Raw genomic sequence first — 26,305 nt, 5'->3', positions numbered from 1 at the left:
CGAACCCAATTCCAAGGAACCAAAATCAAAGGATAGACGAAAAGCCGGAAATGCAAAAACAATTTCAAGGTAAACTTTATTGACAGCAACAAATAAGTAAACGCGCCATCTGAACTGTCGGTCTGTGAAGCGCAGGGAGCGTAGTGCGCAGACGCCGGAAGCCAGCGCTGATTGGTCCAAGGCGCATTCACTGCCGTCGAAGTTAAGAAGCCGAGTGACGTGTTTGTATCGCCGTGGACACGGCAGGCGGACGTTTGCATAAACTTCAGGAACTATGAGAAGAGTTGTGCTCATATCTTTGAATATACAACTTTAGCGATTTTATAACTGGATATCTCTCAGAATCAACTCTCATGAAAGAAGTTAATCCAAGAACAGGCAAGACGTCGCTCGCCGGCTAACCTAGAAGCTAACAGGAACAGCCTCTGTTGTAACCGTACTGTGTTGCTATTTTACGCGTCTCTCAAAGTATCCTGTAGGCAAATTAGAAAACCTCAGCTCAAACATGACATTCACAACCGGCTTCTATCACTGAAGGCAGCCGAGGCGGTGCTATCGTTGTCAGAGACAGCGTTTGGTTAGCTTGCTGCCGTTAGCACGTCTGAGCAAATATCAGACTCCTGTCGAGATGAACTCTCTGCTTCGAGGTGAGGAGATGTGTCTGGCTCAGCTGTTCCTGCAGTCCGGATCGGCCTACGACTGCATCAGTGAACTGGGAGAACTGGGGCTAGTGGAGTTCAGAGACGTAAGTCTGGATTTACATGTTTGTTTGGTTGTTGTTGTTGTTGTTGTTTTTTTTACAATTTGCTGTAATGCAGTAATGTTTCCCCTGCAGAGTTTATTTGCTATCATCATAAGCACCCCGGTTAGCGCACTACGTTATTATTATAATGATGCAAACGTGACAATAATGCAATTCATCACGCTTTAATTAAAAAAAAACCAACAACCTTGCAGTTGAACTTGAAGTTCATGTTGTGTAGTGTGGAACATTTAGATTGTTTTTAATGATTGGTGAGAATGCGGATCGTTAGGTTTTCAATTATTGACTAAATGTGCCTCTTTCAGCTCAATCCCAGTGTTACTGCATTCCAGCGGAAATATGTCAATGAGATTAAAAAATGTGAAGAGATGGAGAGGATCCTTGGTAAGTGAATATTAATTTTGAATATGCAGTTTACTTGTGAAGTTCTCCCTATTAATTGAGTTTACCTTTGGGCTGGAAATTTAGCTTTAAGGAACTGAATCAAATTGTAGAGTCATGAGAAATGCCTGCTGATTGTAGATAAAGTTAAATGAAATACCTTCCTTAAATGTTTAATGGATTTATAGAGAGTTCTTTCATCTTATAATGATCACTCTTTATTTTTAACAGGATACCTTCTGAGGGAAATCAAGAAAGCAGATATTTCACTTCCAGAAGGAGATGTGAACCCTGTGGCTCCTTTACCAAAGCATGTCATTTCCATCATGGTTAGCTGCCTGCTCATAATGTTTCACTTATCTATATGTTGATGGTGTCACTGTCACAGCAGCAAATTTAGTGGAATGGTGGTTTACTTGAGCTGCTACATCTTTTGGTCTGCTCTATCCGTTTAAACATTACACATTGCAGAAAATAATGATCAAACTCACAATTTAATATTTTATTGCATTATTATATTTGTATCACTCTGTTTATGTTCACAGGAGCAGCTTCAGAGGCTAGAAGTGGAATTAGGTGAAGTCACCAGGAATAAAGAGAAGCTACAGAGGAATCTGTTGGAGTTGACAGAGTACACACATATGCTACGCATCACCCGCAGCTTCGTACAAAGAAGTGCTGAGGTAGTGTTTATAGTGCCGCTGGATTCCCTACTATTATTCTAAATATGACAATTCGAATCAGCTTTTTGATTTTATATGTCTTCACCCTCCTTCATCCTGTATTAAATTTAGCGAGAGCCCCGACATTTACAGTATGAAGAGTTTCCCTTCCAAGAAAAAGACACAGTGATGGACTACAGCAGCATGCAGAGGCTAGGAGCCAAACTGGGGTAAGGGACGAACTACTTTGTTCATGCTTGCTGTCAGATTTATTTTTTAGAGTTAAGAAAACATGTAGTAATTCCACATTACTCATAATATTTTTAAAAAATATATTTTTTGTCTGATTTGTGTCATTCAATTGCTTTCAGAGTTATTTGGCTCAAAAATCACACACAAACTAGAATTTCACAAGGTGCTACATGAATCCTTATTCTCATAGTTTATACACGTCAAAACTTAAATCAGTGGTTCAGTAATACTTTGGCTCCCGATTTTGTTTTTTGATTATTATGCTTCACAGGTGGTGAGACTCAATAAACTCACAGTTGTTAATCTGTGAAGTCATTTTGTCACCACTCTTCAACATGTAGAGCATCACAGCTACAACAGGCAGCATAGACTACACTCAGCTGAGCACACCCAGCTATTATAAATGTAGAAATGCGTCACAAATTGTTTTTTTATGTCATTGTATTATTCATTTTAAAGTTAATGAATTAAAATTTTGTTTGGCTACTCTCCTCTTCCATTTAGTTTCATTTCTGGCCTCATTCAGAGGGCAAAGATTGAGGCCTTTGAGCGGATGCTTTGGAGAGCATGTAAAGGCTACACCATCCTGAGCTATGCAGAGGTCGAGGAGTATCTGGACAATCCTGATACAGTAAGGAGTGGAAGTAAAATTTTATGACTTTAGATTTGTCTATCATTCATTACAGTTTAAGATTAAAATTACATTCTGGAAAATATCAAATTCATTTACATGAATTATTGACTTCTTTTGTGAATGAATGACACAAAATTTGATAAACTTTACTGATGTAAAGTTGAGCCCATCCACCCACCCACCCACCCACCCATCCACCCATCCATCCATCCATCCATCCATCCATCCATCCATCCATCCATCCATCCATCCATCCATCCATCCATCCAATGCCATATTTCTTTTCTACTTTGGACTGAAGTATATTTTATCAGCATTTGGCTTGCAGCTGGTGATTTCTAGCTGTTGCTGAGACCTTTAAATAGTAACATAGTAAGTTAACATAGTAAGTTTTGTGCCTTTTTCCAAGGTTTTCTAAATTACAAAGAAAACTTAGTTTGCCTCCTGAGATATTCCAAAGCTCTTTGTGTTTTTAGAAGTCTAATTTTGTGGATATAACAAAGGAAGGAATTGACAAATGTTTGCTAGAGGTCACGTAGCTGATGGTGTCAGTTATTAAAATGTTACTGTCAGTTCTTTATGTGAATCATTACCACATTCTTGTTAGTAGACATTGTGCAGAAGTTTTGCATTTCTAATGACAGAAAGGAAGTAAAATTCTGACACTGATAATAAAATGTATAGTAGTTTATATTTTAAGAAGTCAGATCTTATTATTCTTGTTGTCAGACCGTGGACGCTATTATTTTGTCTGGCAGTAATATTAATGCACTTATCCATCATATCTGCTTGGTCTGACAGCCAGCATGACTGAACAGTAACAATGTCAACACATATTTTTACTGATGGATAGCAGTACAACCATGATGATATGCAGAGGAAGGTGTACTTTTTACTGTGTTTCAAGTCAAGGTCAACCTTTGTGTCTCAAATACTTGCCAGTTTAGTCTTGTGGAAAAATTAGCTTGACTTTAAAAACAAAATTTTAATGAACAAACGTTGTTTCGTTGTTTAGAACAGAAAACATTATCATGTTTAACTGTTGTCTGTGCGCAAAGTCACACATATTTTTGTGGAATGTCTTCCATCATTGATCACAAAACTTACGGTATGTTTATTTTCATCTGCAGGGTGAGCCGACCAAAAGCGTGGTGTTCTTGATCTCTTACTGGGGAGACCAAATTGGTCAGAAGGTGAAGAAGATCTGTGACTGGTAATGAGTGCCTAACGGGTTTTCTCATGTTTTTTTCATTAGTTTTGACAGGAAAATGTGATTGTCTTTCATTTGCTGCTGTCTTGGTGGTTGCAGTAGTGAGGTGTGAGTAACATATTCTCTTTCCCATAGCTACCACTGTCACTTGTATCCCTATCCTACAAGCAATGATGACAGGACTGATGTTGTGGAAGGACTAAAAGTTCGCATTCAGGACCTGCACACAGTATGTCTAACGTTTTTTTCTAACTGTATCCAATGATTAATTCTTGAGAGATGTCGTTCACCAAGGGTTTACAGTGCGCCTTCGCGCATCAACACTCGCGACTTCACCTCATCGCAGATTTTTAGTAGGTAGTCACGTGATACCGTACTCGCATTGTATTGGCTGACGGCATCCGGAAGTGCCCTGTGTTCTGTGAGTCTCGAACTTCCGTGAGACACAAAAGTGCTTTAAACAGTCAATAAAAATGTGGGGAAAGGTAATAGAGATAGAAGGTGGTTTAATATCAGTACGGGGAGGGTTCATAAACGTTTAAATTACCGTAAATAATAAGATAAATTGTCACTAAATCGCGGAATTCATGATTTGCGTGTGGTTCCTGGAACGTATTAACCGTGAGTAAAGAGGGCGCACTGTACTTCTGTATTTTACTTAATGTTTATTGAAAAGATTTTAAGTTTTCCTAATATTGAGTGGGTTTGAAGCTACAAGAATTGTTCATTTTTCCTTGAGTCAATGAAGATGTTCTGTTCAGAGTCACCTGACGTGGTGTGGGTTCATCTTCAGCACTGCTCAAAGGTGAAAAATTGAGGCGTAACATTAAATTGATTAATTTACTCGCCCCATAGTTCTTCCCTGAACTGGTCCTGGTATCTGCTTGGTCGAGTTTCTGTCAAGGATATTCCATGATGAATCATTTAGGAGCCCTAAATCAGCTATGACTGAGAAAAGGAATGTCACGTAACCTCTGTAGCACATGATCAGCCTGCGGTTTCAACTCAAAGAGAAATTCTTTTGTGCGTTTTCTTTTTTTTTTTTAAATCTTCTTTTCATCCTTGGCCATTTGACATGATGACTTTTCTCTGTTATGTACACACACACACACACATAGGCCTCTTTTTTGAAATGTTAATTTCTTTTCATTCTGTCAAACTGACATGGAAATTTAAAAGAAAACAACGGTTTGCCACCTTTATCCTTTTGTTATCTTTAACAAATTGAAATGATTTCTTTGGAGTTAAAGTAAATAATGATGTAAAAGTATAAAATCTTCTTTCTTTCTACGTCTAGGTGCTTCATAGAACAGAAGAATACCTGAAACAGGTCCTGATTAAGGCTTCGGAATCCGTGTATACCTGGGTTATCCAGGTCAAGAAGATGAAAGCCATCTATTACATTCTCAACCTGTGTAGCTTTGATGTCACTAACAAGTGCCTGATCGCTGAAGTGTGGTGTCCTGTCAATGACGTTCCCACGCTGCGGAGCGCTTTAGAGGAAGGATCGGTGAGGACGCTGTTCAGAGTTCCTCTGATGATATCCTCTCTATATTTGGACAGTCAATCCAAGCAGTTGCCTCATGAATGAGGCAACTGCTTGGATTTTTATGATTAAGTCATTATTTATGACTTAATCATAAAGTTATAAATGACTTTATGATTAAAGTCATTATTTTTTTGTTTGGAAATGTTGCTTCATGTATGATTTAAGTTTTTGTGACAAGGTAGACTAACATTCTCTTCTTGATGTATATATGTTTGCCAAAACTAACGAACCTGAAATGTAATTATTATTTTGTATTATTTCATTTATTCTTTATTTTTTATTTAGTTCTTTTTTTTTGCCTTTGCTACCTACTTTTCAGCAGAGTCAGTCAAATGTTTCAAGACTTTATGAGCAAATGCATTTATTGATGTTTGGATTTAATCTCGATCTTTCAGAGAAAAACTGGAGCAACAGTTCCGTCCTTTGTCAATCGCATCCCAACCAAAGACACTCCACCCACCTTGATAAGGACCAACAAATTTACCTCCGGCTTCCAGAACATTGTTGATGCCTACGGAGTGGGCACTTACAGGGAGGTTAACCCTGGTGGGTATAATCATTCCTTTTCTTGTCTGAGGCTGTAAGTGCACACATGCATTGTCAGATAAAGTATCAGAAATAGAAAGGGCAAAGTCCAAACTAAAATGCAGTGGTGGCACAAGATCAGATTTACTGTTACCTCATGTCAAACATGATAGGAAGATGCGAGCTTAGATCTGGTAAGGCTCTGCTTTGACCTCCACCCTCCAAAAAAATTTCATTCAATGGTGGAATGGGTGTGCTCCATTAATCTTAACCACTTCTTCTGTTTTTGTGGGTCACGGGGGTTGCTGGGGCCTATCCCAGCTGACTTACTGGCTAGAGGTGGGGGACACCCCGAGCGTGATGCAATTGCACTGCAGAGTTCTTTATGATTGTCTTGTCTCCAAGAAGATGAATGAATGAATTTTATCAGTATTTATGTAAAAAAAAAAAATTCACTGGTCTTGAGTTACTTATTTTTTTTGTTTTTCTTCTTTCTCTCTATTAGCTCCTTTCACAATCATCACATTCCCGTTCTTGTTCGCCGTAATGTTTGGTGACCTGGGTCACGGAGTTATCATGGCTCTGTTTGCTTTCTGGATGGTGCTGTATGAGAATAATCGCAAGCTTAAAAACACAAGGAATGAGGTGAGTGAGTCTAAAGCATGTGTGTTTACCTCATAATCATATCAAAGGCCACTTAGTTGATTCTTTATTCATCTTTATATGATTACAGTATGAATAGTGTATGCAAAAGACCAAGGTGTACCTTGTACATGTTTGCTCCCAAAGCTCCAGTCCCAGAAGCATTACTTCATCTAACCATCTGTTATTTGAACTGCAGATTGTACTTCTGTGTTGCAGTTTGAGTGAAAGGCATATTTTTTTCTTCTAAGAAACAAATGGTGGAAAACATTCCTGAGTGACTCATCAGCTCAAACTATTAACAGTATGATCAAATATTTTAATGCATTGCCTATTTGGGGCAGCAGCAGCTCAGTCCACAAGGATTGGCTTGGGAGACCAGAGGGTGGTTGGTTCAAAGACCAAAATTCTGGGAACTGGTAGCTGGAGAGGTGTAAGTTCACCTCCTGAGCCCTACCGAGGTGCCCTCGAGCCTTGTGTGTGTTTATCAAGTGTAAAAAGAATTTCCCCATTGGGGATTTATGGAGTCCTAAAAAATTCTTTTTGTGATATAAGAAATGGCTGTGTGGCGTATGTACAGTACATTGATTTTCTGTGCAGATCTGGAACACCTTCTTTGAGGGGCGTTACATCATCCTGATGATGGGCCTGTTCTCCATCTACACCGGCCTGATATATAATGACTGTTTCTCCAAGTCGCTTAATATCTTTGGTTCTGGATGGAGTGTGAAGGCCATGTTTGACCAAAAAGAGTGGGAGTGAGTACTTCCTGACAAATACATCAGTTGAGAAAATTTAATGACAAACTTATTGTACACATTTGAAGGCTTGAAAAGATTAAAATTGTTTTATTTTATTAACAGGATGGAAGATGTCAGAGGGAATCGTTTTCTTACACTGGATCCAAATGTTACGGGAGTGTTTAAAGGACCGTATCCTGTGGGAATCGACCCAGTGAGTGGAGACTCATTCAGAAGCATGTTAAGTCACTCCTAGTTATAGAGCTACAGATGGTCCAGCTGGGAGTGGTTCCTAAAACAAGGCTTCAGTAGATCAGTGTCACCTGATGACAGTGATCTATGTAAAAAGAACCATGAGTATAATTTAAATTTCTTCAGTTTACGAACACAGTTTTAAGAAAGTAATTTGATCTGAAGTAATTGAATCATATTTACCACGTCCAGGAGCAATAATTTGTTCAGTCAGCTATTCTTTTACAAAAGTTTTACACTTTAGTTATGAAAGTGCGTCTCTCTGTTTAAAAGATCTGGAACTTGGCATCCAACCGCCTTACATTTTTGAACTCTTACAAGATGAAGATGTCGGTGATAATTGGCATCTTACACATGAGCTTTGGGGTGATCCTCAGCACCTTCAATCACATGTAAGTACATGTTTTTTTAAACCTCATAAAACTCCTAATGCCATTATAATAGTTTTTTAATATCCACCCTTGTATTTGTCAACTAAAACAGGCACTTTAGGAAGAAGTACAACCTGTATTTGGTGTTTCTCCCTGAGATCCTGTTCCTGCTGTGTCTGTTCGGCTACCTCGTGTTCATGATATTATACAAGTGGTTGGTCTTCTCTGCTGAGGACTCCAGACACGCCCCCAGCATCCTCATCCACTTTATAAACATGTTCCTCATGCAGGGCGATGCAACACAGCCCCTCTACACGGGACAGGTGAGAAACTGGTGTTATACTACACGACTAATGTCCCGCTCTAATCTCACAGGTTAAATCTACCAATGTGATGCAGCTTTGTCTGCTTTCTTCCAGACCGGCCTCCAGATATTTCTAGTTCTTATTGCTGTTCTCTGCGTGCCAGTTATGCTCCTGGGGAAACCTGTGTACCTTTATTGGCTTCACAATGGAAGCCATCGCCTGCAAATGTACAGAGTGAGGATCCCATTTATGTGTTAGTCCTTTGAACGTGTGCACAGATGTAAAAAAAAAAAAGAAAAACGTTAAATATCAAATATGTGTAACTTTTTGTGTTCTCAGGGATATGAGCGTGTGAGGCGAAATAGTGAAGAAGAGCTATCCCTGATGAGGGCTCATGACATGGAGGAGGGTGGCAGTGATCTCGGAGAATTCCAGAAGGAGGGGGTAAGGAAGTAGGGAAGTTACTAATAAAAAAAACTATATACATATATCCATCATTTTTTGCTGTTTTTGTCAGTGTATCTGATTTTTGATTTATTTTTCAAATAGTTTAACTTTGCAGATGAGCTCCTGCATCAGGCCATCCACACTATAGAGTATTGCCTGGGCTGCATCTCCAACACAGCGTCTTACCTCCGGCTGTGGGCTCTGAGCCTGGCACATGCCCGTGAGTATGATGTTGGTAGTGGATCGTATAATGTGTGTTCAGAGTTTTTTATTTATTTTTTCTCTTAAAAAAATTTGAAAATATTTTAAATATCAAATTACATTTGATTAAAAATTGGTCAGGGGGTTTAGAAAGCAGAACCAAACGTCAAGTGAAAGTCCCTGAAATCTGTCTTTTACCTCATGTGGACACTGTTCATGCTGCTCTGCTTCAACAGAGCTGTCAGAGGTGCTGTGGGCGATGGTGATGCGAGTTGGATTACGAATGGACATTAGTCTTGGAGTCGTGTTCTTGGTGCCTGTGTTTGGCCTTTTTGCCGTTCTCACTGTGTCCATCCTGCTAGTAATGGAGGGTCTGTCTGCATTCCTCCACGCCCTTCGCTTGCACTGGTAAAATAACAGAACATTTCCATTACCGCAGTGCTTTGAATTAACTTATTGATATATATTCATTACAACTTTTTGTCGTTACTGTTTTTTTTCCTCAGGGTGGAGTTCCAGAATAAATTCTACAGTGGAAATGGCGTCAAGTTCTGTCCCTTTACGTTCTCTCTTCTGCCCACCAGCTTTGAGAACGATGACTTATTGTGAAAAAACTGTGTAATGATGGTGTCAGCTGGTAAACAGAGCAAAAATGTGTCGCAAGGTTCCATGAAAGATATACTTATGTCAGAACATGTCAAGATAATTATTCGTCTCACCTTTTAACAACTATTTATATCATTAAAGACCATCTTACCAACAGCTTTCATATACGTCTATGTCAAACAGTTGTTGTTTTTTTTGTACCAGGATCAGTTGCTGCTCTGCACCGTTCCCTTAGCTTTGCATTTTATCAGGTGTATATTGGTAGCAGTTGTTGATCTCTCCTGTCATAACCATATCTGCCCAAATGTAACTGAATGGGAGAAAAATCCAATTTTAGTACGAGAGAAGAGGATTTTGCTGACCTGGTCAATGCTGTAAATTCTCTGATGATTGAAGTTTTTTCTAGGGTATTGCCAGTTAAATAAAACATAGATATGTGGTATAATAATAAATTTGAATAAATATTAAAATAAATATTTCAATAAATTTACATTTAAATAAACTTTTTTTTTTTTACTGATAACAAACAAAATATTGTAATAAATCCTATTATTTTTGTACGTTCATAATGATGTTTGAACTTCTTCATTCAGTATTTAGTTTTGGCAGATGTGGTTTTCACAGTGAGTCTTTTCCAACTGTCTGTTGCACTAACGACCTTACACACAGCACTCCCAATGACTCCAGAGTTTCCTTGTATTAACGCTGTGAAGGATCATTGTGATGACTTGACTATGGAATCTTGCTTTGACAAGATTGAGATGTACATACTATTATAGAATTATTTTTTTTGTAATTTATGATATTTTAAAATGTTTCTCCAGAATTAGGTTTGTGAATATGAATAGGATATAATTTCTACTTTAATGCATTCACAGTGTTGCCTGTGCATCTGTCACTTTCTACACAAATTTGCATGCATAGAACATAATAGAATTATTCATCAGTTGCCTTAGCTATGCTGATCAAGTACATTCTTTAAACAATCCTCCATGTGTATTCAGCACATTGGTTTGACTTTCAGGTTTTATTTGGAAGAAAATAAATTTTGTAGGAACATCAGTCTTTTTAAATTCATTGAATGTTGAATGGAATTTACAGTTTTTTTAGGGCAAGGACACTTAATGCATTTTTTCACTGTACATGCTAATTGCTAAAAACAAAAGCCGTGCATTTTTGTCATGACTGTCAGGTTTTATCAGTGGAATCAAATATTGTTGTCATTATGGCTGTTCGGCTTGAAGGAAAAGCTTCTTGATTTTTCAGTTAAATAAATCCTAGACAGCAGTCCTGGACAGACAGGACAGATGGTTTGGGAGAGGTGTAAATTCTCATTTATACTTTTTGAAAATAATATTTAAAATATATAATATACAGTAATTAGAACAAATGTATTTCTTTTCCTAATAATGCTGGGTGGGTCTACTGTAAACCTCAACTGTGTGTTTCTGTACTTACAAGAATGTAAGAATGCAAGGCCAAACATGAGAACAGTATTTTAGGGGAAACTGCAAACCTTATTGAAAACAATACAATCATGGTTTTTCAAATTTTCACTAGGTGGACGGAGTTCAAGTCCTTATTTACGTCGTAGCTCTAATCACCCGCTAGATGGCAGCATAGGGCTGTACGGAGGCTTCACCGGGAAGCAGCTTCAGGGATTTCCCTTCATTAGTTTTTGAGTAAACAGCAATGGGCCAGAATCTGAAAATTCTACCACAGTATATTATGAATATTATATTAAAGAATAAATGTTTACATTTAATTTGACATATTTTTTCCACTCTGAATAAGAGATTAGACATCACATTTTCCTAAACTAATAACAATATAAATAAAGTGTCTTTGATTTGACTGGTTTATTTGAATATTTCTCTGTAGAATGTTAACATAAGCTGCCACATCCAATGAAAAAGCGTCACTGAAGGAACGTGACTGCCAAAGTAGCTTTTCAGCTTTTTAGGTAGCAGTGTTGGTTTTATTTAAATATTTAAGAAATTGATCTGAACATCCTTGAATAAAAAGTGTCAGCTTGCTAGAAGGTGAGGACATCAATAGGCAAAGAGCAAATTGTAGAATGTTTCCTTACAAATCCTTTTAATCATTGTTCTTGTTACTGTATTGGGTAGTCCCAAATTCTGAATGGTCGACTTTAAAGGTTAAACATGTTATTGATTAGCTTTAACTGATACAACTACCAAAAAGAGTAACAATCAGCATGTTTATGGCTAAACACAGAAGGGGAATGAATTTCATTGAGAAAAGAGAAATCAGTTTTGCAAGAATGTGTTGTATATGATCAATACTTCATCTGAGTGTATAGCCAATGGATAATGACCGACTTTTTAACTGTATGGTGAAGGGGAGGGAGATCATGAAAGCAGGATGGTAACTGATCAGAAATAAGAGACACCAGATACTCACCAGAACAGGCCCCTTCTGCATCCTCAGAGGTCAAAATTATTTTCAGCTGCTTGTGACTGGAGGGATTTACATGAACTTTAATCTGCTCCGGTTCCTGCTTGGCTCTATGGCTTCCAGACTAATAAAAAACAAACGGGTGCCCCCAAAACCAAAAATTCTGAAACATCACTTTCAAACCTTCACCCAAACAGTTTATGACTAAGCACAGATGGGCTTATACTGAGTCCCATTCTAATGCATGTGCTGCTTTTCTGGTAAATAATTAGCTGTGGATTTCACCAATACTGTAGTTTAGTAACTAGTTGCATAAGTGCCGTCTTCAACATGATGTTCAGGTGGGGAGACTTAAAACAATTTTTAACAACATTAAAATTAAAACAATTTAAAACAAATTCTATTGCATTTTTCAACGATTTCACATTCATAGCACTGCATGGATGAACAGTGAGGAATTTGATAACGGTGTAGTGTGCATGCCAGGCCAGTAGTAGGCGGTGTAACAGAATAAAGTCCTGTCTGAATGGCTATTAGGTTGGTCATTCAAACAAAAGTTGGTTGCATTGCCACAGTTTTCTGCAGAATTGTGTTTTGCCTGTTTAAACAACAACAGTAATCAATGTAAGTTGTTGAAAGATTGTACTCTTGTATCTTTTTTCACAAGTTTTATTTTCAGGCACCCAAAAATGCACTATTGTACAAACAAATGGCTAAACCACAACAGAAGTTGTATTTTTTATAGATAAACATTATGGGGTCCAAGCTTTGGTTACAGGGCTATGTTTAGTTTGGATCAGAACCACAGCCCTGTGGTTTGCTGGCTGCTTGAACTGTAAACCTACATGTCCACTTGCATGGGTTGAAATGGGTTTTGATGACCTCAGCATTTCTCCTGCCGCTGTCTGCTTGGACGCCGATGGCTTTGACCGAGTTTTAATACCACAGCTGCTAAAGGCAATAAAGAACAAGTTGTTTCTGTGCTTTTTAGTTCATTCATGCTGCTGGTGAGCATGCAGTCTACCCCCAGTCTGGACTGTTTCAGCAGAGTCATCAGCCGCCACCACCACCCCAGTATCTTGGACTCATGTTTGTTTGACCAACCCTGATAATCCAATTATATCAACTGCATAAGAAATAAAGAGATTTAATTCATTCTGTAGTTCGTGACCGTCGCCTTACAGCTAGTCAACTCCTTTTATATATAAAACTTCTGAAATAAAACAAGACCAGTTTTTACAAGTCAAGTGATTTTATATTGAGCACCATTCATGACAGGAGTAGTTCCAGTGTTTTCTAAGGAGCCTGGCAGAGGCAGAGGCACCCTGCTGTTCATCCACAGCGTGCGCCGCAGCCTTGAACGCGCATTGTCGTTCCGGAGGAGGTTGAAACGGGGCAGGGTAAAGAAGACCCGGCAGGCTGTGCTTTTAAAAGACCAGAGGAGACTATAAAAAGTGGTTTCATGCCCGCTGCAATAAAGAGCCGAGCGGCGGTGCGCACAGACAGTCGGAGGGAGGAAGCGCAGATGTAGAGGACCCTTCACAGAACAGACATCACATGTCGGTGGTGTCTCACAGGTAGAGACAGACGAGCATTTAGGGAATAAGTTCACTCAGGATTTTCATATATGATTTAACGAGGGCCAGTATCGTTTTGTTTTTGTTTTTAGGTTTATTTTTTATTTTATTTTCTTTTTTTTGCGTTCTATTAAGGTGCGCGTTTGCTACTCTAGTGAATAGGATGCGCATCTCCTCCAGTGCTGTTTGACATTTTTCACACCCTCACCGGGGCTGGATTCACTCACCGGTCTGCTTCTCAAGCCGGAGGAAGTTCAAACTTTTCTGCTCGTACTTTTTCATGCCGCGGAAATGCGACCGCGCCAACGGGAGAGCGCGTCTGCGCTTTGCAGGACAAGTTTGCTTTGGACTGTGCTGATGCTCTGGCTCACCACGTTTGTTGACGCGACTTGGAAGACGGGAATTTATAAAACCTACTCATCCGGGACTCATCTGAACAGAGAGCAGACAGCAGCCTCCCACAGCTCAGTCTACCAGAAAAGGCAAGGAAGACATCTATTAAATAATCCCAACCTTAACACCTTCATATATTCTGTGCTGTAACTTAATCCTCATTTGTCTTCTTTACTACATGATCATTCCACAGTCTATTTTGTTTCCCTCTTTGCATCTTCTTCTCAGTGCATTCTCTTCAGGGCAGCTCTCATCTCCATCCATCTAACAGGTCCTATTGTCTTCCTGACAGTTGGTTTCCTTTTTCCTGTGCTGGCAGCACACATTGCTCTGCAGACATGCCTCTGTCCTCATTGTTGTCCCGGTTCACCCACCTCCCCTCACCAGAGCCCCTCCATGGTCTCTTGAGTGTATTGTGCATCATTTAAATAAAAAAAAAAAAAAAAAAAATTTGCCTGCAGCTGGGGGGTGGTGTAGGAACTTTAACATCCACTCAGTTTCATGTGTCAGGATGCACCTTGACAGCACCACCTTTACTCCTGTGAGAAAAATGCCCAAGATTGATAGTAAGTGAATGAAAAGGGAAAGGAGATGCTGCCATGTAGGGAATGAGTTTCTGATGGCGGGTCGGGACACCAGACTCCCTCATGAGAGGATGTTTTCCACCTTACAAATATTTATGCTTTCATGGTTGCAAGTGTGTGTATGTTTGTGTGTGTGTGTGTGTGTGTGTATTGAGAGGAGGGGGGGGTGAGGACTAAATGAAGCCGCAGGCTGAAACCCCTTCTGTCCGATCAGGCCTGTGCGTCCAGGTGCATCCAGGTGGCTTTCAGCCCTCTCAGCTTTGCTCCACTAGATCACATCCCCCCCTGTCATTCAGCCCTCCTTCCCACCCCCCATCAAACCTGAGGTTTGTTGACATGTTTACTAAACACAAGCAGCTGGAACTCCACCGCATCTGGCTTTATTCTGAGAAGGGGAGGTGAGTTTACAGTCGGCGTGCTTCTGTTTTGAAGTGGCAGGAGAGGAATGGCAGCACAGCGGCGGAGAGGTCAGCGGGTTTGAGGCGACACGAGAGGAGCTGAAGGTCTCGGTTCCACCTGCTGTCTGGGCTAATCTGTGAAATGAGCTCTTTATAGCATTTCAACAAAACCAAAGAGTGGCAGTTGGATTTCAGACAGCGGGAGGCTCTGGAGTTATTTACAACTTGACATGAAAAGGAATTTGTCAGGGGAGTCCAGTAACTTAAAAGGAATTCATTAATAATGAATGTCTTCCCAGGCCGGCCTTGTCTTCTTACAGTGATTACCCAAATCAAGCTGGATTATAAACTCCAGTCATTTCTTGAGTGGTGTGGTCGCCCCGTAGAGGCGCTGATAAAGTGTTCTGTCACCCTTGTCCTCCTTAATGACTCTGAGCTCAGAACGCCGAAGGCTTACCGCTTCTCCGTTTCTTGTCTCGCCTACTCTTTTATCCTCCCTCGGAGGGATTGTCATGGTGATCTGGACTCTGTGACCACCCTCATTCTTCATCCATCTTAACCAAATTCGTGTTTTCTTGCAGCGTGGTAATGAAGATGACAGACACCCCAGTGGTGGAGGCCCGCGGCTTCAAGAAGAATAACTTTAGATGTAATATCTGTTCAAATAAAGGAAAAATGATATTTTAAAGATATTTTGTGTCATTAAGCAGTCACTATTATTAATTACTGAACGCTGATTCATTTGTTTGGGTAATAAACGGTATAAGTCATTTAAAAAGCAGAAATGTTGAACTTCATTTGCAGCTTTTAGATGTCTTTCGTGGCAGAAAATGATTTTTTTGTCTTTGGAAGAAGTATTTTAAAGAAATTTCTTTCAGCTCATTCAAATTTCTATTCAGCGTCATTTCACATTGCATTTAAATTTCATTGTGAAGATAATGGGCAGATTCAGCAAAAGTGACATCAATTTGTGACTAATATCTTTGCAGCCTGGTCAGTTCCATGTGTGCTAATTCATAAAGGCTTTTATTACGAATTGACGAATGAATGAATTGATTTATTAATACAATAAATTGTTATTGTACACACAGCCCACATTAAGTGAACATCAACTCTCTGCTTGCTGAATTATTCACGCCTCACTGTCATATTGTTTGGAGCCGTCACTGTGATTCAAGAGGATTCTTGAGTCATTTTTTATTTCGCTCGGAAATCTAAAGCTGTGCACACACAGAGATAACCTTAAAGCTCACAGGTGCTCAGAGATGACAGCTTTTAAACAGATGAAGAAAGATGAGTTTCTTTGTTCCTCTGAGATTCCTGTGAAGAGTCACTTAATCCACTTTTGAGGCCTCAGTGGTGCTTTCCAGCCTCCTCTGGTATCCGTTTCTATATCATTTAATAATTATTCACATGAAACTCAACATAACTCATGTCAGTTTTATTTTACAGCCTCGGATTTCTTTTTTTCTCTTTTCTTTTTTTTTCAACACTAATCTCTTGTGGTACTTTGGGGGGTTTTTTTTCAAGGAGCTTCAGATTATGACTTCAGGAATGTTACATCCCTTATTCTTCATTTATTTCACTGTCTTCTCTTATTTCTCTCTTTGTCACGTGTTGCGTTGCTCCACATCAATCTTGTTGCTCTTCTGTTTGCTGTTGGACCAAACCGTGCTTCATAATCTTTCCCCTCTCTTCTCGTTCCCATTGGATGCTCCCTGGTGTGACCCTCCTCTCCTCGCCTTTGGCCGTTTGCCACATCTGTCCTTTGTTCTCCCCCAAGAATTTTTCTCAGAGAATAAATCTGGAGATCCCTTTTCTATTTTATTTCCATGTTATGTTTAAGACATGTCTGACTGTTGACCTCCCGCCCTCCCCTCCCCTAACCACCCCTCCATGAATGGTCAAGTGTCCAGACTCTGGTTCCTGGTCAGTCTCACCAATCTTGACTCCCAGGCCCCTTTTGTCCTCGTACAGTCTGCTGCTGAAAGTTCACAAACTCATGAGTGCGATCATGAAAGATGAGGCAAAATGAGGACACAAACAAGTGAAACAGCGCTCGTAACAGTATCGGCTCTTTGTTTCTGTCAGATGTTTAAACATCTTGGCGTCTGCAGCTTTGAGGAACAGACGGGCCAAAGGAGAGAGTCCTCAGTCCCCTGCAAATTATGGATTCTTTTTTTTTTTTTTTCAGCTCTCGCCTGTGTGCGACTGGGAATTGGTTGATGATTTATTTTGCTTGGGCTCAGCGTTCACGGTGTGCTCAGACACCTGATACTCACCGAGGGCTGACTTGGTTCTGTTGCCAGTGAAACAGCATGGTGCTGGTGGACTTCACACTTCATAACACAAGTGTGCTTCCAGTAGGAGGAAGGTGTTGACTGTGAAACATTTCAGAGTGACAGACTGAGTCCACCAAGCACCTGTACCCCCCCTCCCCCCCACAAAAAAAACCCAAACCTCAGTGAACAATACAAAAAGCAGTACTCTGCAGCAAATTAAAGGAACGTCCAAGATTTTAATCTTTAGATCTCTTAAAGTTTGTAACCCGCATGAGTTCATGATGTACCCTGTTAAGTTTATCCATCAAAAGAGTCTGTCCTCATATTTCCATCTTCTCTGTATTGGACAGTGTTATTCTTTTACTTCACATGCTGTGTGGAGAAGTCCAGCGATGAAGGTATGGGCTTCATCGGGCTTCAAGGCATCTGGGAAACCGTAAACTTTTTTTTCCCATCTACTTTTGTTATTTAACTCACTGAGGCAGTAGCGGTTGGCATTTCCTCTTTAGTAATTGCATAAGTGTAATGCAAAGAGAGCAGGGGAGACCATAAAACACCACCACCCCCCCCCACGTCTTTTCTCATGGCCCCTGGTGACGGCCGTAGCTGTTCCCAGGTGAAACTTCCTCTCAGCCTGGGAAATTCAGATGTTTATCTGTCGGGTCTGGGAGATAAGTGCTAGGGAAGAGTCCCTTCTCCCCCAGCTCTACCTGACAACAGTCCTTGTGGTGTCTAAAAATTTCCATGTATGATTAGAGTTTTTTTGTTTGTTTTTTTTGGACAAGGAAATTCAATTATGGGGTAATCATACAGACCCGTGTTCATTTTTGTAACACTGAACGAAGCAGATGGAGGCCCTGCTGGTTCTCCTGAGATGTTCAGGTTTAATTCAAACCTTTTATTTTTACTCAGCTTGTGTAATATTCTGTCCCAGACTCAGACACTTCACATTTACAACTGGCAGGAGGAGTTTTTTATTTTAATACGTACACACGAGTGGAAGTAATAATCAGTAATAATCAAGTGAAAAGTAAATATATATCTAAAGGTACACAGACATTCCTTGGAGGTCCACCCCCCCCCACACACACACCCCACCCCATGGCTGGATCAGGTCTGTATGTGTGTGTGTGCAGTCACCAACATGTGGAGGTTGTTAATAGGGGCTGCATCGGAGCTGCTTTGCATCCTTTGCCTTTGGCAGTTTCCTTTAGTGTAAATTGTCTCTCACTAAATTGTTTGCAGCAGATCATAGAGACCAGAGGACCAGGGATGATTGTCGTTGATAGTTACAAACATTTATTCTGGTTAAAGTTGCGTTTTGTGTTATATATTGGAAAACGTGTCCTATCTCACTCATTTAGGTTTTTAAACTGTTCTTATTTGATTTTTTAAAACAGATGATAAATTGTTTTGTTTTATTAATAATTCCAGCTGTAGCTCTCAGTTCAGTCATCCTTTACTCAGCTGGACCCTGACATGGAATAAAAATATGTAATGTAGTTTTAGGAGGCTGATAAATAACGTGGATGAGAATGTAGGTGAAGGGATTACTAGTTTGCTCAAAGTGATCGCATCCTCAGCATCAGATCTTAACCTCTGACCTTTTTTACGTCCGTATTCCTCACTTTTGTGTGAATGTGAATCCACTACAGTTTCTAACAATCCTCATATACAAAACTCAGATTTCCATACGTGACCTCGTCTTCCATGTTGTTCGCCCCTGAGGGGCTTCACCTCCTCTGAGAGACAATGCAACCGGATTTGTGTATTGACGGAGGAGAGACCGCAGTGTAAATACAGCCCACAGTGGACTCCTGTGAATCCTGTGGCTGATTAAAACCCTGTAAACACCGTAAAGGAGCCTCAAAACAAAAGGCTGGGGGAAGGTAGGAAACAATCTGAAGCCCACGCCACGGGAAGACAAGGGCGGACTGAAAGCGACGGCGTGACTGATTTCTCTTTGAGAACACGCCACAGTTTGTGTGCGCACTTTTAGACGTGTTTTGAAAATACGCAGCATTTGATTTTCCTCTGAATCTAACTCTGACTCAATCGGTTTCTCCCTTTAGGAACTGGTGTCCTCATACCATCACTAAGACGGTGACCTGCCAGGTGCAGAATGGGACCATCCTCCAGCGCGTCTACCAGACGTGCCGCTGGCCGCAGGGATGCACAGGGGGCAGGTGAGGAGGCACAGGGACTTCACTACACCTGTACCTCTCTGAGATGGAAGGAGGAGAAAACACTTCTGCCATGCTTTCCTATTAGGTGTTGGTGAATGCTTTTGGTCTGTGCGTGTTTTTCAGCTACAGGACCGTCGTCAGACCGTCCTATAAAATGGTGTACCGGACTGTGACGTCTCTGGAGTGGAAGTGTTGTCCAGGATTTAGCGGCGCCGCCTGTGAAGACGGTGAGTCGAGACCGAAGGCCCACAGTCACAAACACAGAGACGTGTTTTCACTTCACACGTCACTTCTGTCGCCTTTTTGTTTTCCTTCCTCCCCCGTTTTGTGCTTCTCATCGTTCTTTACGTGGATCTGCAGCCTCCACGTGTGCCCCTCGATTCACAAGTATGAGTATTAACAGGAGCAATTTCCATTAGGCTTACATAAGGCTGCCTTTGTCTTCTAAATAAAGCTCAGAAATAAGACCCCGCGGCCTCTTGAGGGTGAGTCAGATACCACCACTTTATTAATCAGGTTTAATGTGATCATTGTGAGAGTCATTGTACTACGTAAGAGTTGTTTCTTTTGTGTGGTTTATAGTTTTATGGTCCAGCTGGAGCCAAGTCTTCATCCTCTTCCAGTGCCATGCTGGTGCTGCTGTTTTCATTTTTCGACTGCAGTAGCCCGACCACCATGCAAACACACACACATGCACGCACACACACACACACACACACACACACACACACACACATATATTCTCAGTGTATAATTACTTCCCCTGGCACTGGCCTCCGTACTGTTCCTGCGGTCTGGCATGAAGGGTGGAGCGTCTGTTTTATCCCGGGTCGCCGCATTGGACTGGGTGTAACATAAATTTTAAGGCTTTGTGACACAAAACACAAGAAATGTTTACAGCGGTTAAAGCGGTCACTTTTCTGTGGTGCTGAAAGCGCAGTCTGTTTTCCCTCGCTCTTCCTGCTCTTCCCTTGCAGGTGTCCTACGAACAACTCCCAGTTCTCCCACTGGCCTGTAGTCAACCACAGTGTGAGTCCAACAAAACTCTTAAAATTCAAAATCACATTAACATTAAGGTGACCCAGACTTTAAAAAAAAAAAGAAAAAAAAAAGAGAAAAATACAGTCAAAACAGAAAGGAAATAATCCAATTAAGTTGTTGCTGGAGGAAATTCCCCTTCGGTTGCCGTAGCAGCGGGGGGCTGTCGAGCCAGCGGGGATGCTGGGATTAGGCCACTTATCTGAGCGTCGTTTCGGGTGTCTCAGATCACAGGCGGCGCTGAGGGGAAGTGACACGTCCCATTCACGGGGCCTCCACTCTGCGGCACCGTGGATACCATCCAGGGCCACCGGCGCTTTGTTCTGCCTCTGCCACGTGAGCAGAAGCTCCTGCCAGCGCACAACCTGATACCCTTATGCTCTCTGCCTCCTTCGTTGCTTGGAGGAGAAATAAAAGCTTGTCTAATGGGCAAAGCTTGAAGGCTGAATTGCGCTTAAATCTGTTGCGATATCGCTGCCAACTTCAAGTTAAAAGTTGCACTTGCAGTTCAGTGGGTGCAAGTTTGAAATCCTGTCTCTTACCTGTGTGCTGCTCCATCTGCAAATCTCCACACATTTCACTGTGGAGCTCCGGAGGGTTCTTAGGACTTATTTGACCTTGAGTGTGGGCCGTGGTAAACAAAGCACTTCTGTTATATTAAAGAAAAATAACTATCATCCTACTGCACTTGTAAAAAGTCTGGGTCAGACGTATTGAAACGTATTGATTTAATCCCTTAAATCCCATTAACAGTGACCCCTTTCAAGACCTTTTGCTTATATACCGCTGCTCCCATCATCGCTTTTCCTTGGCTTGTCTGCTTTTCTCAGACTGTGGAAAATGTGTATGATCCACTCATTTACTACCTCTGCTTTTAACTTCTAAACGTGCTCTCACCATAAACCCCGGGTGACGTCTGAAACCCAAAGCTGGTCTGTATTACAACAGATCCCAGAAATGCCCGTATGCCGGCGGCTGCATTAGCCTTTTGGTGCAGGAGAGGAAAGGTAATGAGGAACAAGCTGTGAGCACGATCATTGATATGATTACATTTCAAATGGTGCTGAGAGAGTTGTTTTCCTCAGTGATTCCAGTCTGAAGCAAAGACAGCATGCGTCCAAAGTTTCAGATTGCGCCTTTCCAAAACCGAAGATGGAGAGGAGAGCGATAAATGAGAAAACATTAAGGGAAGAGTTCACGCCGATGCTGTCATCTAGTCATACTCTGACATTTGAGCATATCACATTCAAACCAGAGGCTCCAAAGGCAAAACATTACATCATACCCAAGCTGATAAACAAATGAACTCCATCAGAGTCCAAGCAAAGTAAGATAACACTGCATCAAACAGCCACCTTTCACATTTACTCTCTTTTTCTTATTTCTTCTCCCCCAACCTGAAGATTTGGCAGGAATTCCAGGCAAATGGTGTAATTACTGGGTCCTAATTGTTTTCTATGAGGTTTGGGAGATATTGACTTACTCCTGGACCTGAAACACAATGGTCTTTATCTCTGATTGAGCCTTAGAAAAAGAAATAGCTAAGTATTTGCAGATGGAGGCACTTTTATAGCTTGCCAGAAACAGGGATTTAATGTATGCATGGTTGGCTTTACCGTTCCATGTAACTAATGCTTGTTTTCAGACGGGATATCCCCACATATGCCACTTTAGATGCAATATAAAAATATACATCAAAATATCAAATATACTGCAATAAAACAAAATTATTTAAAGATCCATTGCAGGTAGCATGAGGGTTAATTTGCAGCACATTCCTGAAAGCTGTTTGCACTCCAAGACGTTGTGGAAACACAAACATTTTGACACCTAAAGCCAATTTCTATGGAATCTTAAAAATAAAGCAGGTATGACACCATAAGACAGCAGCTGTTGACTTCAACCTGATATGATTTACAGCAGACAGCACTTTAAAAGAAATACGACTGCAGCTTATCGCAGGAGGGGGCTGCCATGCAGCCGAACATATGGAGGAAAGCAGACTTGAATTTACATGGCTGTCAAATCTGTGCCATGGGGTCTCCATCAAGCCATATCTCGCGGCCAAGCGGAGGCTGCGGTTTTTGAGTCGCAATTACGTGGAGGCTGGGAGGCAGAGGCGCGCTGTCTGTAATAAGCCGCAGAAATGTAATCTGTGTTTTCACAGCTCAGCACGGCTTATCACAGGCCTCCACGCTAAACCCCGCGCCTGAAACATCACTTGACTGCAGCGTGCTATTAGCAAAGGAAGAGTGGGGGTGCCCCAACGCCACTTTTATGTGTCTGTTGGACTGCCAGAGCAAATGTGTGTGTGGGAGAATGAGGTGTTGAGGATTTGTACTGTGAGGGATGCAGCTGTTCAGCGTGATTAGCTGCTTTAATGGCAGCGTGCTTTAGGAGCTATGAGTAGGGCGACCCTAGCCTGGGGTCAAAGGAGAGGGAGGTGAACGAGACCTCCACTCCCCCCCCTCTTCTATCACACTCTGAGAAAACATAGACACCTTTTCATTCAGGGCCTCCTTTTTCATTCAATTGCATTCTTCAGGTTTCCGCCTTTCCATTAGCCGGTGTTAAATCTTTACTCTCTCCAGTTCATTCAATAAAAAACAAAAGGATATCAGCTGAGTTTGCACCCCCATCCAAAACTTTTGAATTTACGACAAGAGGTCCGCAAATACACACGAACCCCATAAATACGTACAGGGAGACAGCCTGCAGCCTGTGTGCAGGAGACCAGAGCAGCTGATACTCATAGTTATGTAAATGGCCAGCGCAGCACAAGTGCTGAGCCCAAATTGGAAGCAGCTGTAGTGAAGGTGAACTGGGCTGAGGGCCCCAGATGAGATGAGACATGGGAGCATCCAGCACTGAGTCCAGACCGCTTCATTCACAGGAATCCTTACAACAGTCATTAATTAACAAAAAACACAAGGAAAGGTGATGCAACTTCAATCAGCCATCTCCCATTCTCCAAGTATGTGCTGGTATGTGTAAGGAAGATTCCCAAAAGAGTGTATGAGGAATCTCAATTCAATTTTGCCTCATTTTTCCTACTTGACTGTCATGGAGGCATATAGGTACAATTTTTAAATACAGACTGATTTATTCAAACTTGCATGGGATATGATTATATATTTCATTCAAGGTTGTACATTTTGATTTATTTGCTGTCCTCTAGAAATAAAAAAACCCACCTCTGGTTTAATATTTTAAGGTTGGTTTGTTTCCCTGAACTCTCTGGTGACTCATGGGTTCTTAAATCTAAAATAAAAGCTTTTCAACTTCAGGAAATACGCATGCTCAATTCCATAGTCGAATCTGTAAAATGTTCATACATACTTATCCTTGAATCCGAGTGAAGTTTTCTGCATCTGGCTCTTGGACTGAAAATGCCTCTTCTGCTTACTGATTTATTATTTATCATTTCCCAAGGCTTCCCCTGGGAGAGCATTGAAAACTGTTTTTCCTGCAGTTAGAAAGTAAAGTGGGCCAAGTCAGCAGAGCCAAAACCCAAAAAAACTTTTAAGGATGAAAATAGACAAACACACACACACACACACACACACACACACACATACATACACACACACACGCACACACACTCATACATTTCCCGTCACCCAGTACTTGAAGTGAACTGGTGTGTTGACCCCCAGACTGCCTGTCAAATCATTCAATCAGCAGCAGAGAGAAGAAAGTCAGTCTCTTCCTGGCCAAGATAAGGACAAGTGAACTGGTAACAAGGATAGGCTTAAATCATGTAAAGAGGAGACAAATCTTTAAAATCCTCCCATCTTTAATTCTCCTTCCTACCTCTGTCATCTCTAATCCACAAAGCGTTCACCTCCTCTGCCCCTCTCCGCTCAGCATATCACATATCTGTCAGCTGGTGGGGAGTTGTTGCCCTATGTAGGTATGTATAAGACTGTCTTTAGGTTCTGGGAGGGTAATGAAGAATATCTGGGGCTTTGACGTCAGTGGTGAGACAATGACAGCATTGACGGAGCTCCTGTCGGTTCCATCCAGCTGTGATGAGTTCAGTGGACCCAGTTGCAGCGTGCAGCTCACTGGAAATACTGGTAATGTCTTCCACAACCCTAGACATGCAGTATTGCAAATCACAGCGTCTTGCCTAATGTTTGAGAATGCTGGCGTTCATGTACGTAAAACAGAGTACGGTCTGTCAACAATAGACCAAAGTCCAATGGACAGAAATCAGTGATTTTTGCTGCATATTTAATATTTTTATTTTTTATTTAAGGTGTTCAAAATTACACAAAATTTATTTTTTTTCTTAACATTGATTTTCCCCTTTGTATTAATGAAGGTGCAACTACAGAACATTAATAATACAAGCTGCTCTCAATGAAACCTTTTTGATGCAGCTTCAAAGATGTCCCTATTTCAGGTTTGAAGCAAGATTTTGTGTTGTTAATTGTTTTGACAGATCAACCCTACGTCTCCATAAATAACTATTTCATCAATTTTCTTATGCTAACTCACCCCACCCTCCTTAAGATCCACACTTTAGACCGCAGAAACATGAAAACACAAGAAATACAAGGCCACAACAGAGACTGAAGTGTTGGGGCTGACTGGGTGGGTGCTTCATGAACCTTCAAACCTCCTTCACTCACACATATACCAAACACACCACCACATCACACAGCTGTGTGTTGTGTTGTGTTGTGGTGACATCACTCATGGTTTCTTGTATCACAGACCTACAACCTCCCCCACCCCCAAACAATCCCCCCCCCAGTTCTGTCTCCTTGTGCCAGCCGCTAAATGCTGCACTCTCAGATAAACGTATAGCATTTAAAAGTCATTTCTTCGTCTGATTCGTGAGCTTTATTTTGAGCTGGTCTTTGCATATATTTCCATTCGCTCATGTGGTTTATCCGGTTCTCAGCGGGTATGAGGGGAGTGCTGCTGATGGTTGTGATTAGTTCTGGACTGAGGATGAGAGTGGAGAGAAGTTTGGGATAAATTGCATCAGCAGTTTGGCCTAATTAGAGACATTCCTGGTTGGCTTTGAGAGCTCAGACCTGACAGAGGCCTTCCCCTTGAGGAGCCAATCGTCTTGACCAAAGCGAAATGACCTCACTTGACTGGCAAGAAGAGGAAAGAATAGTGAATAATAGATTTTGCCTCCTGAGATCAAAAATCTGATGTATAAGTTATACACCACTAGGAAAGTTGGGTTTTATGGTGAGATGACATAAAGAAGACGGAAAATGAATGTATTGTAGTTTGCGGAGACTTTTTTGCTGCTACGACCTGATAAAGATGTTGCACCAGCATCAGACACCAACGTCTGGTGGTACTTCTGAGAAATCTCAGCCCATTCCTCACAAACAAAGGCCTCCAGTTCCATAATACTCCTGGGTTTATGTGCTACAACCGCCTTCCTCCAATCCCACCAGAGATTTTCTGTGGGATTCACGTCAGGTGACTGTGACGACCACTCACGGAATTTTCCAGGAGTTCTTCTGAAGCCAAACTTTGGTGGACTGTGAGGTCTGTTTGAAATCATTGTCCTGTTGGAATGTCCAATGATACCCAAGCTTCAGCTTCTTCACAGATGGCGAGACATTTTCTTCTAGGATTTCCTGATACTTGATGGAATTCATCTTACCCTCTACACTCTTGGTTATTGCAAACAGCTGATAAATAGGATATTTTGCCAATAAAACCAATCTAGAAAGTGGGTTGAATATTTTTTTCTCCCAACCGTGCATTGAAATAAGTGTGTTTGCAAACCTCAAAATTCTAAATTGTCCAGATAATAAGTCAGATTGTGGAGTACCCAGAGCGGAGAGTGCCAGATGTCTACTCTACGCCAACTGTAGGCCAGTGATCCAATCAAATGTTGGAATGTGAACTACA

The 26,305-nt window shown here is 41.2% G+C and overlaps 2 protein-coding genes across 5 annotated transcripts in view; both read left to right on the top strand.

The window, feature by feature from the left end:
- The first annotated feature begins 207 nt into the window (after positions 1-207).
- atp6v0a2b (ATPase H+ transporting V0 subunit a2b) lies at positions 208-11,380 on the top strand. 2 transcript variants are annotated; one of them, XM_068310485.1, is made up of 20 exons: positions 208-745; positions 1,069-1,147; positions 1,376-1,473; positions 1,690-1,827; positions 1,939-2,036; positions 2,563-2,689; positions 3,823-3,905; positions 4,038-4,131; positions 5,200-5,412; positions 5,847-5,997; positions 6,482-6,621; positions 7,219-7,376; positions 7,482-7,572; positions 7,884-8,002; positions 8,094-8,304; positions 8,401-8,520; positions 8,626-8,730; positions 8,836-8,953; positions 9,171-9,342; positions 9,441-11,380. In XM_068310485.1, the coding sequence occupies exons 1-20, from the start codon at positions 629-631 to the stop codon at positions 9,541-9,543; spliced, it is 2,535 nt and encodes an 844-aa protein (XP_068166586.1). In that variant the 5' UTR covers positions 208-628; the 3' UTR covers positions 9,544-11,380. The 2 variants fall into 2 exon arrangements, with proteins under 2 accessions (XP_068166586.1, XP_068166587.1); XM_068310486.1 differs by lacking the exon at positions 8,401-8,520.
- A 1,904-nt stretch (positions 11,381-13,284) lies between these two features.
- emid1 (EMI domain containing 1) overlaps positions 13,285-26,305 on the top strand; it is a 44,751-nt gene continuing 31,730 nt past the window's right edge. Inside the window, exons 1-3 of one of the 3 annotated variants that reach the window (XR_011035049.1) lie at positions 13,285-14,017; positions 19,265-19,378; positions 19,502-19,605. Coding sequence is in view for 2 of the 3 variants with exons in the window: in XM_068311408.1 (XP_068167509.1) it covers positions 13,827-14,017; positions 19,265-19,378; positions 19,502-19,605 (409 nt within the window). In the remaining variant the exon portion in view is untranslated. The remainder of the gene's footprint in view (positions 14,018-19,264; positions 19,379-19,501; positions 19,606-26,305) is intronic. The other 2 variants (XM_068311408.1, XM_068311406.1) reach the window with 2 other exon arrangements.

The sequence above is a fragment of the Antennarius striatus genome, chromosome 3, assembly GCF_040054535.1.
Source record: "Antennarius striatus isolate MH-2024 chromosome 3, ASM4005453v1, whole genome shotgun sequence".
Lineage (NCBI taxonomy): Eukaryota > Metazoa > Chordata > Actinopteri > Lophiiformes > Antennariidae > Antennarius > Antennarius striatus.
The sequence above is the reverse complement of the archived record's forward strand: the minus strand, read 5'-3'. Positions and strand labels throughout refer to the sequence as shown.

Excerpts from the sequence above, each read along its gene's own strand:
- atp6v0a2b (XM_068310485.1), top strand. The coding sequence starts at position 629 with ATGAACTCTCTGCTTCGAGGTGAGGAGATGTGTCTGGCTCAGCTGTTC. Across the intron at positions 7,573-7,883 it reads ATCCTGTGGGAATCGACCCA|ATCTGGAACTTGGCATCCAA; the intron begins GTGAGTGGAGAC and ends TCTGTTTAAAAG. Across the intron at positions 9,343-9,440 it reads CACGCCCTTCGCTTGCACTG|GGTGGAGTTCCAGAATAAAT; the intron begins GTAAAATAACAG and ends TTTTTTCCTCAG.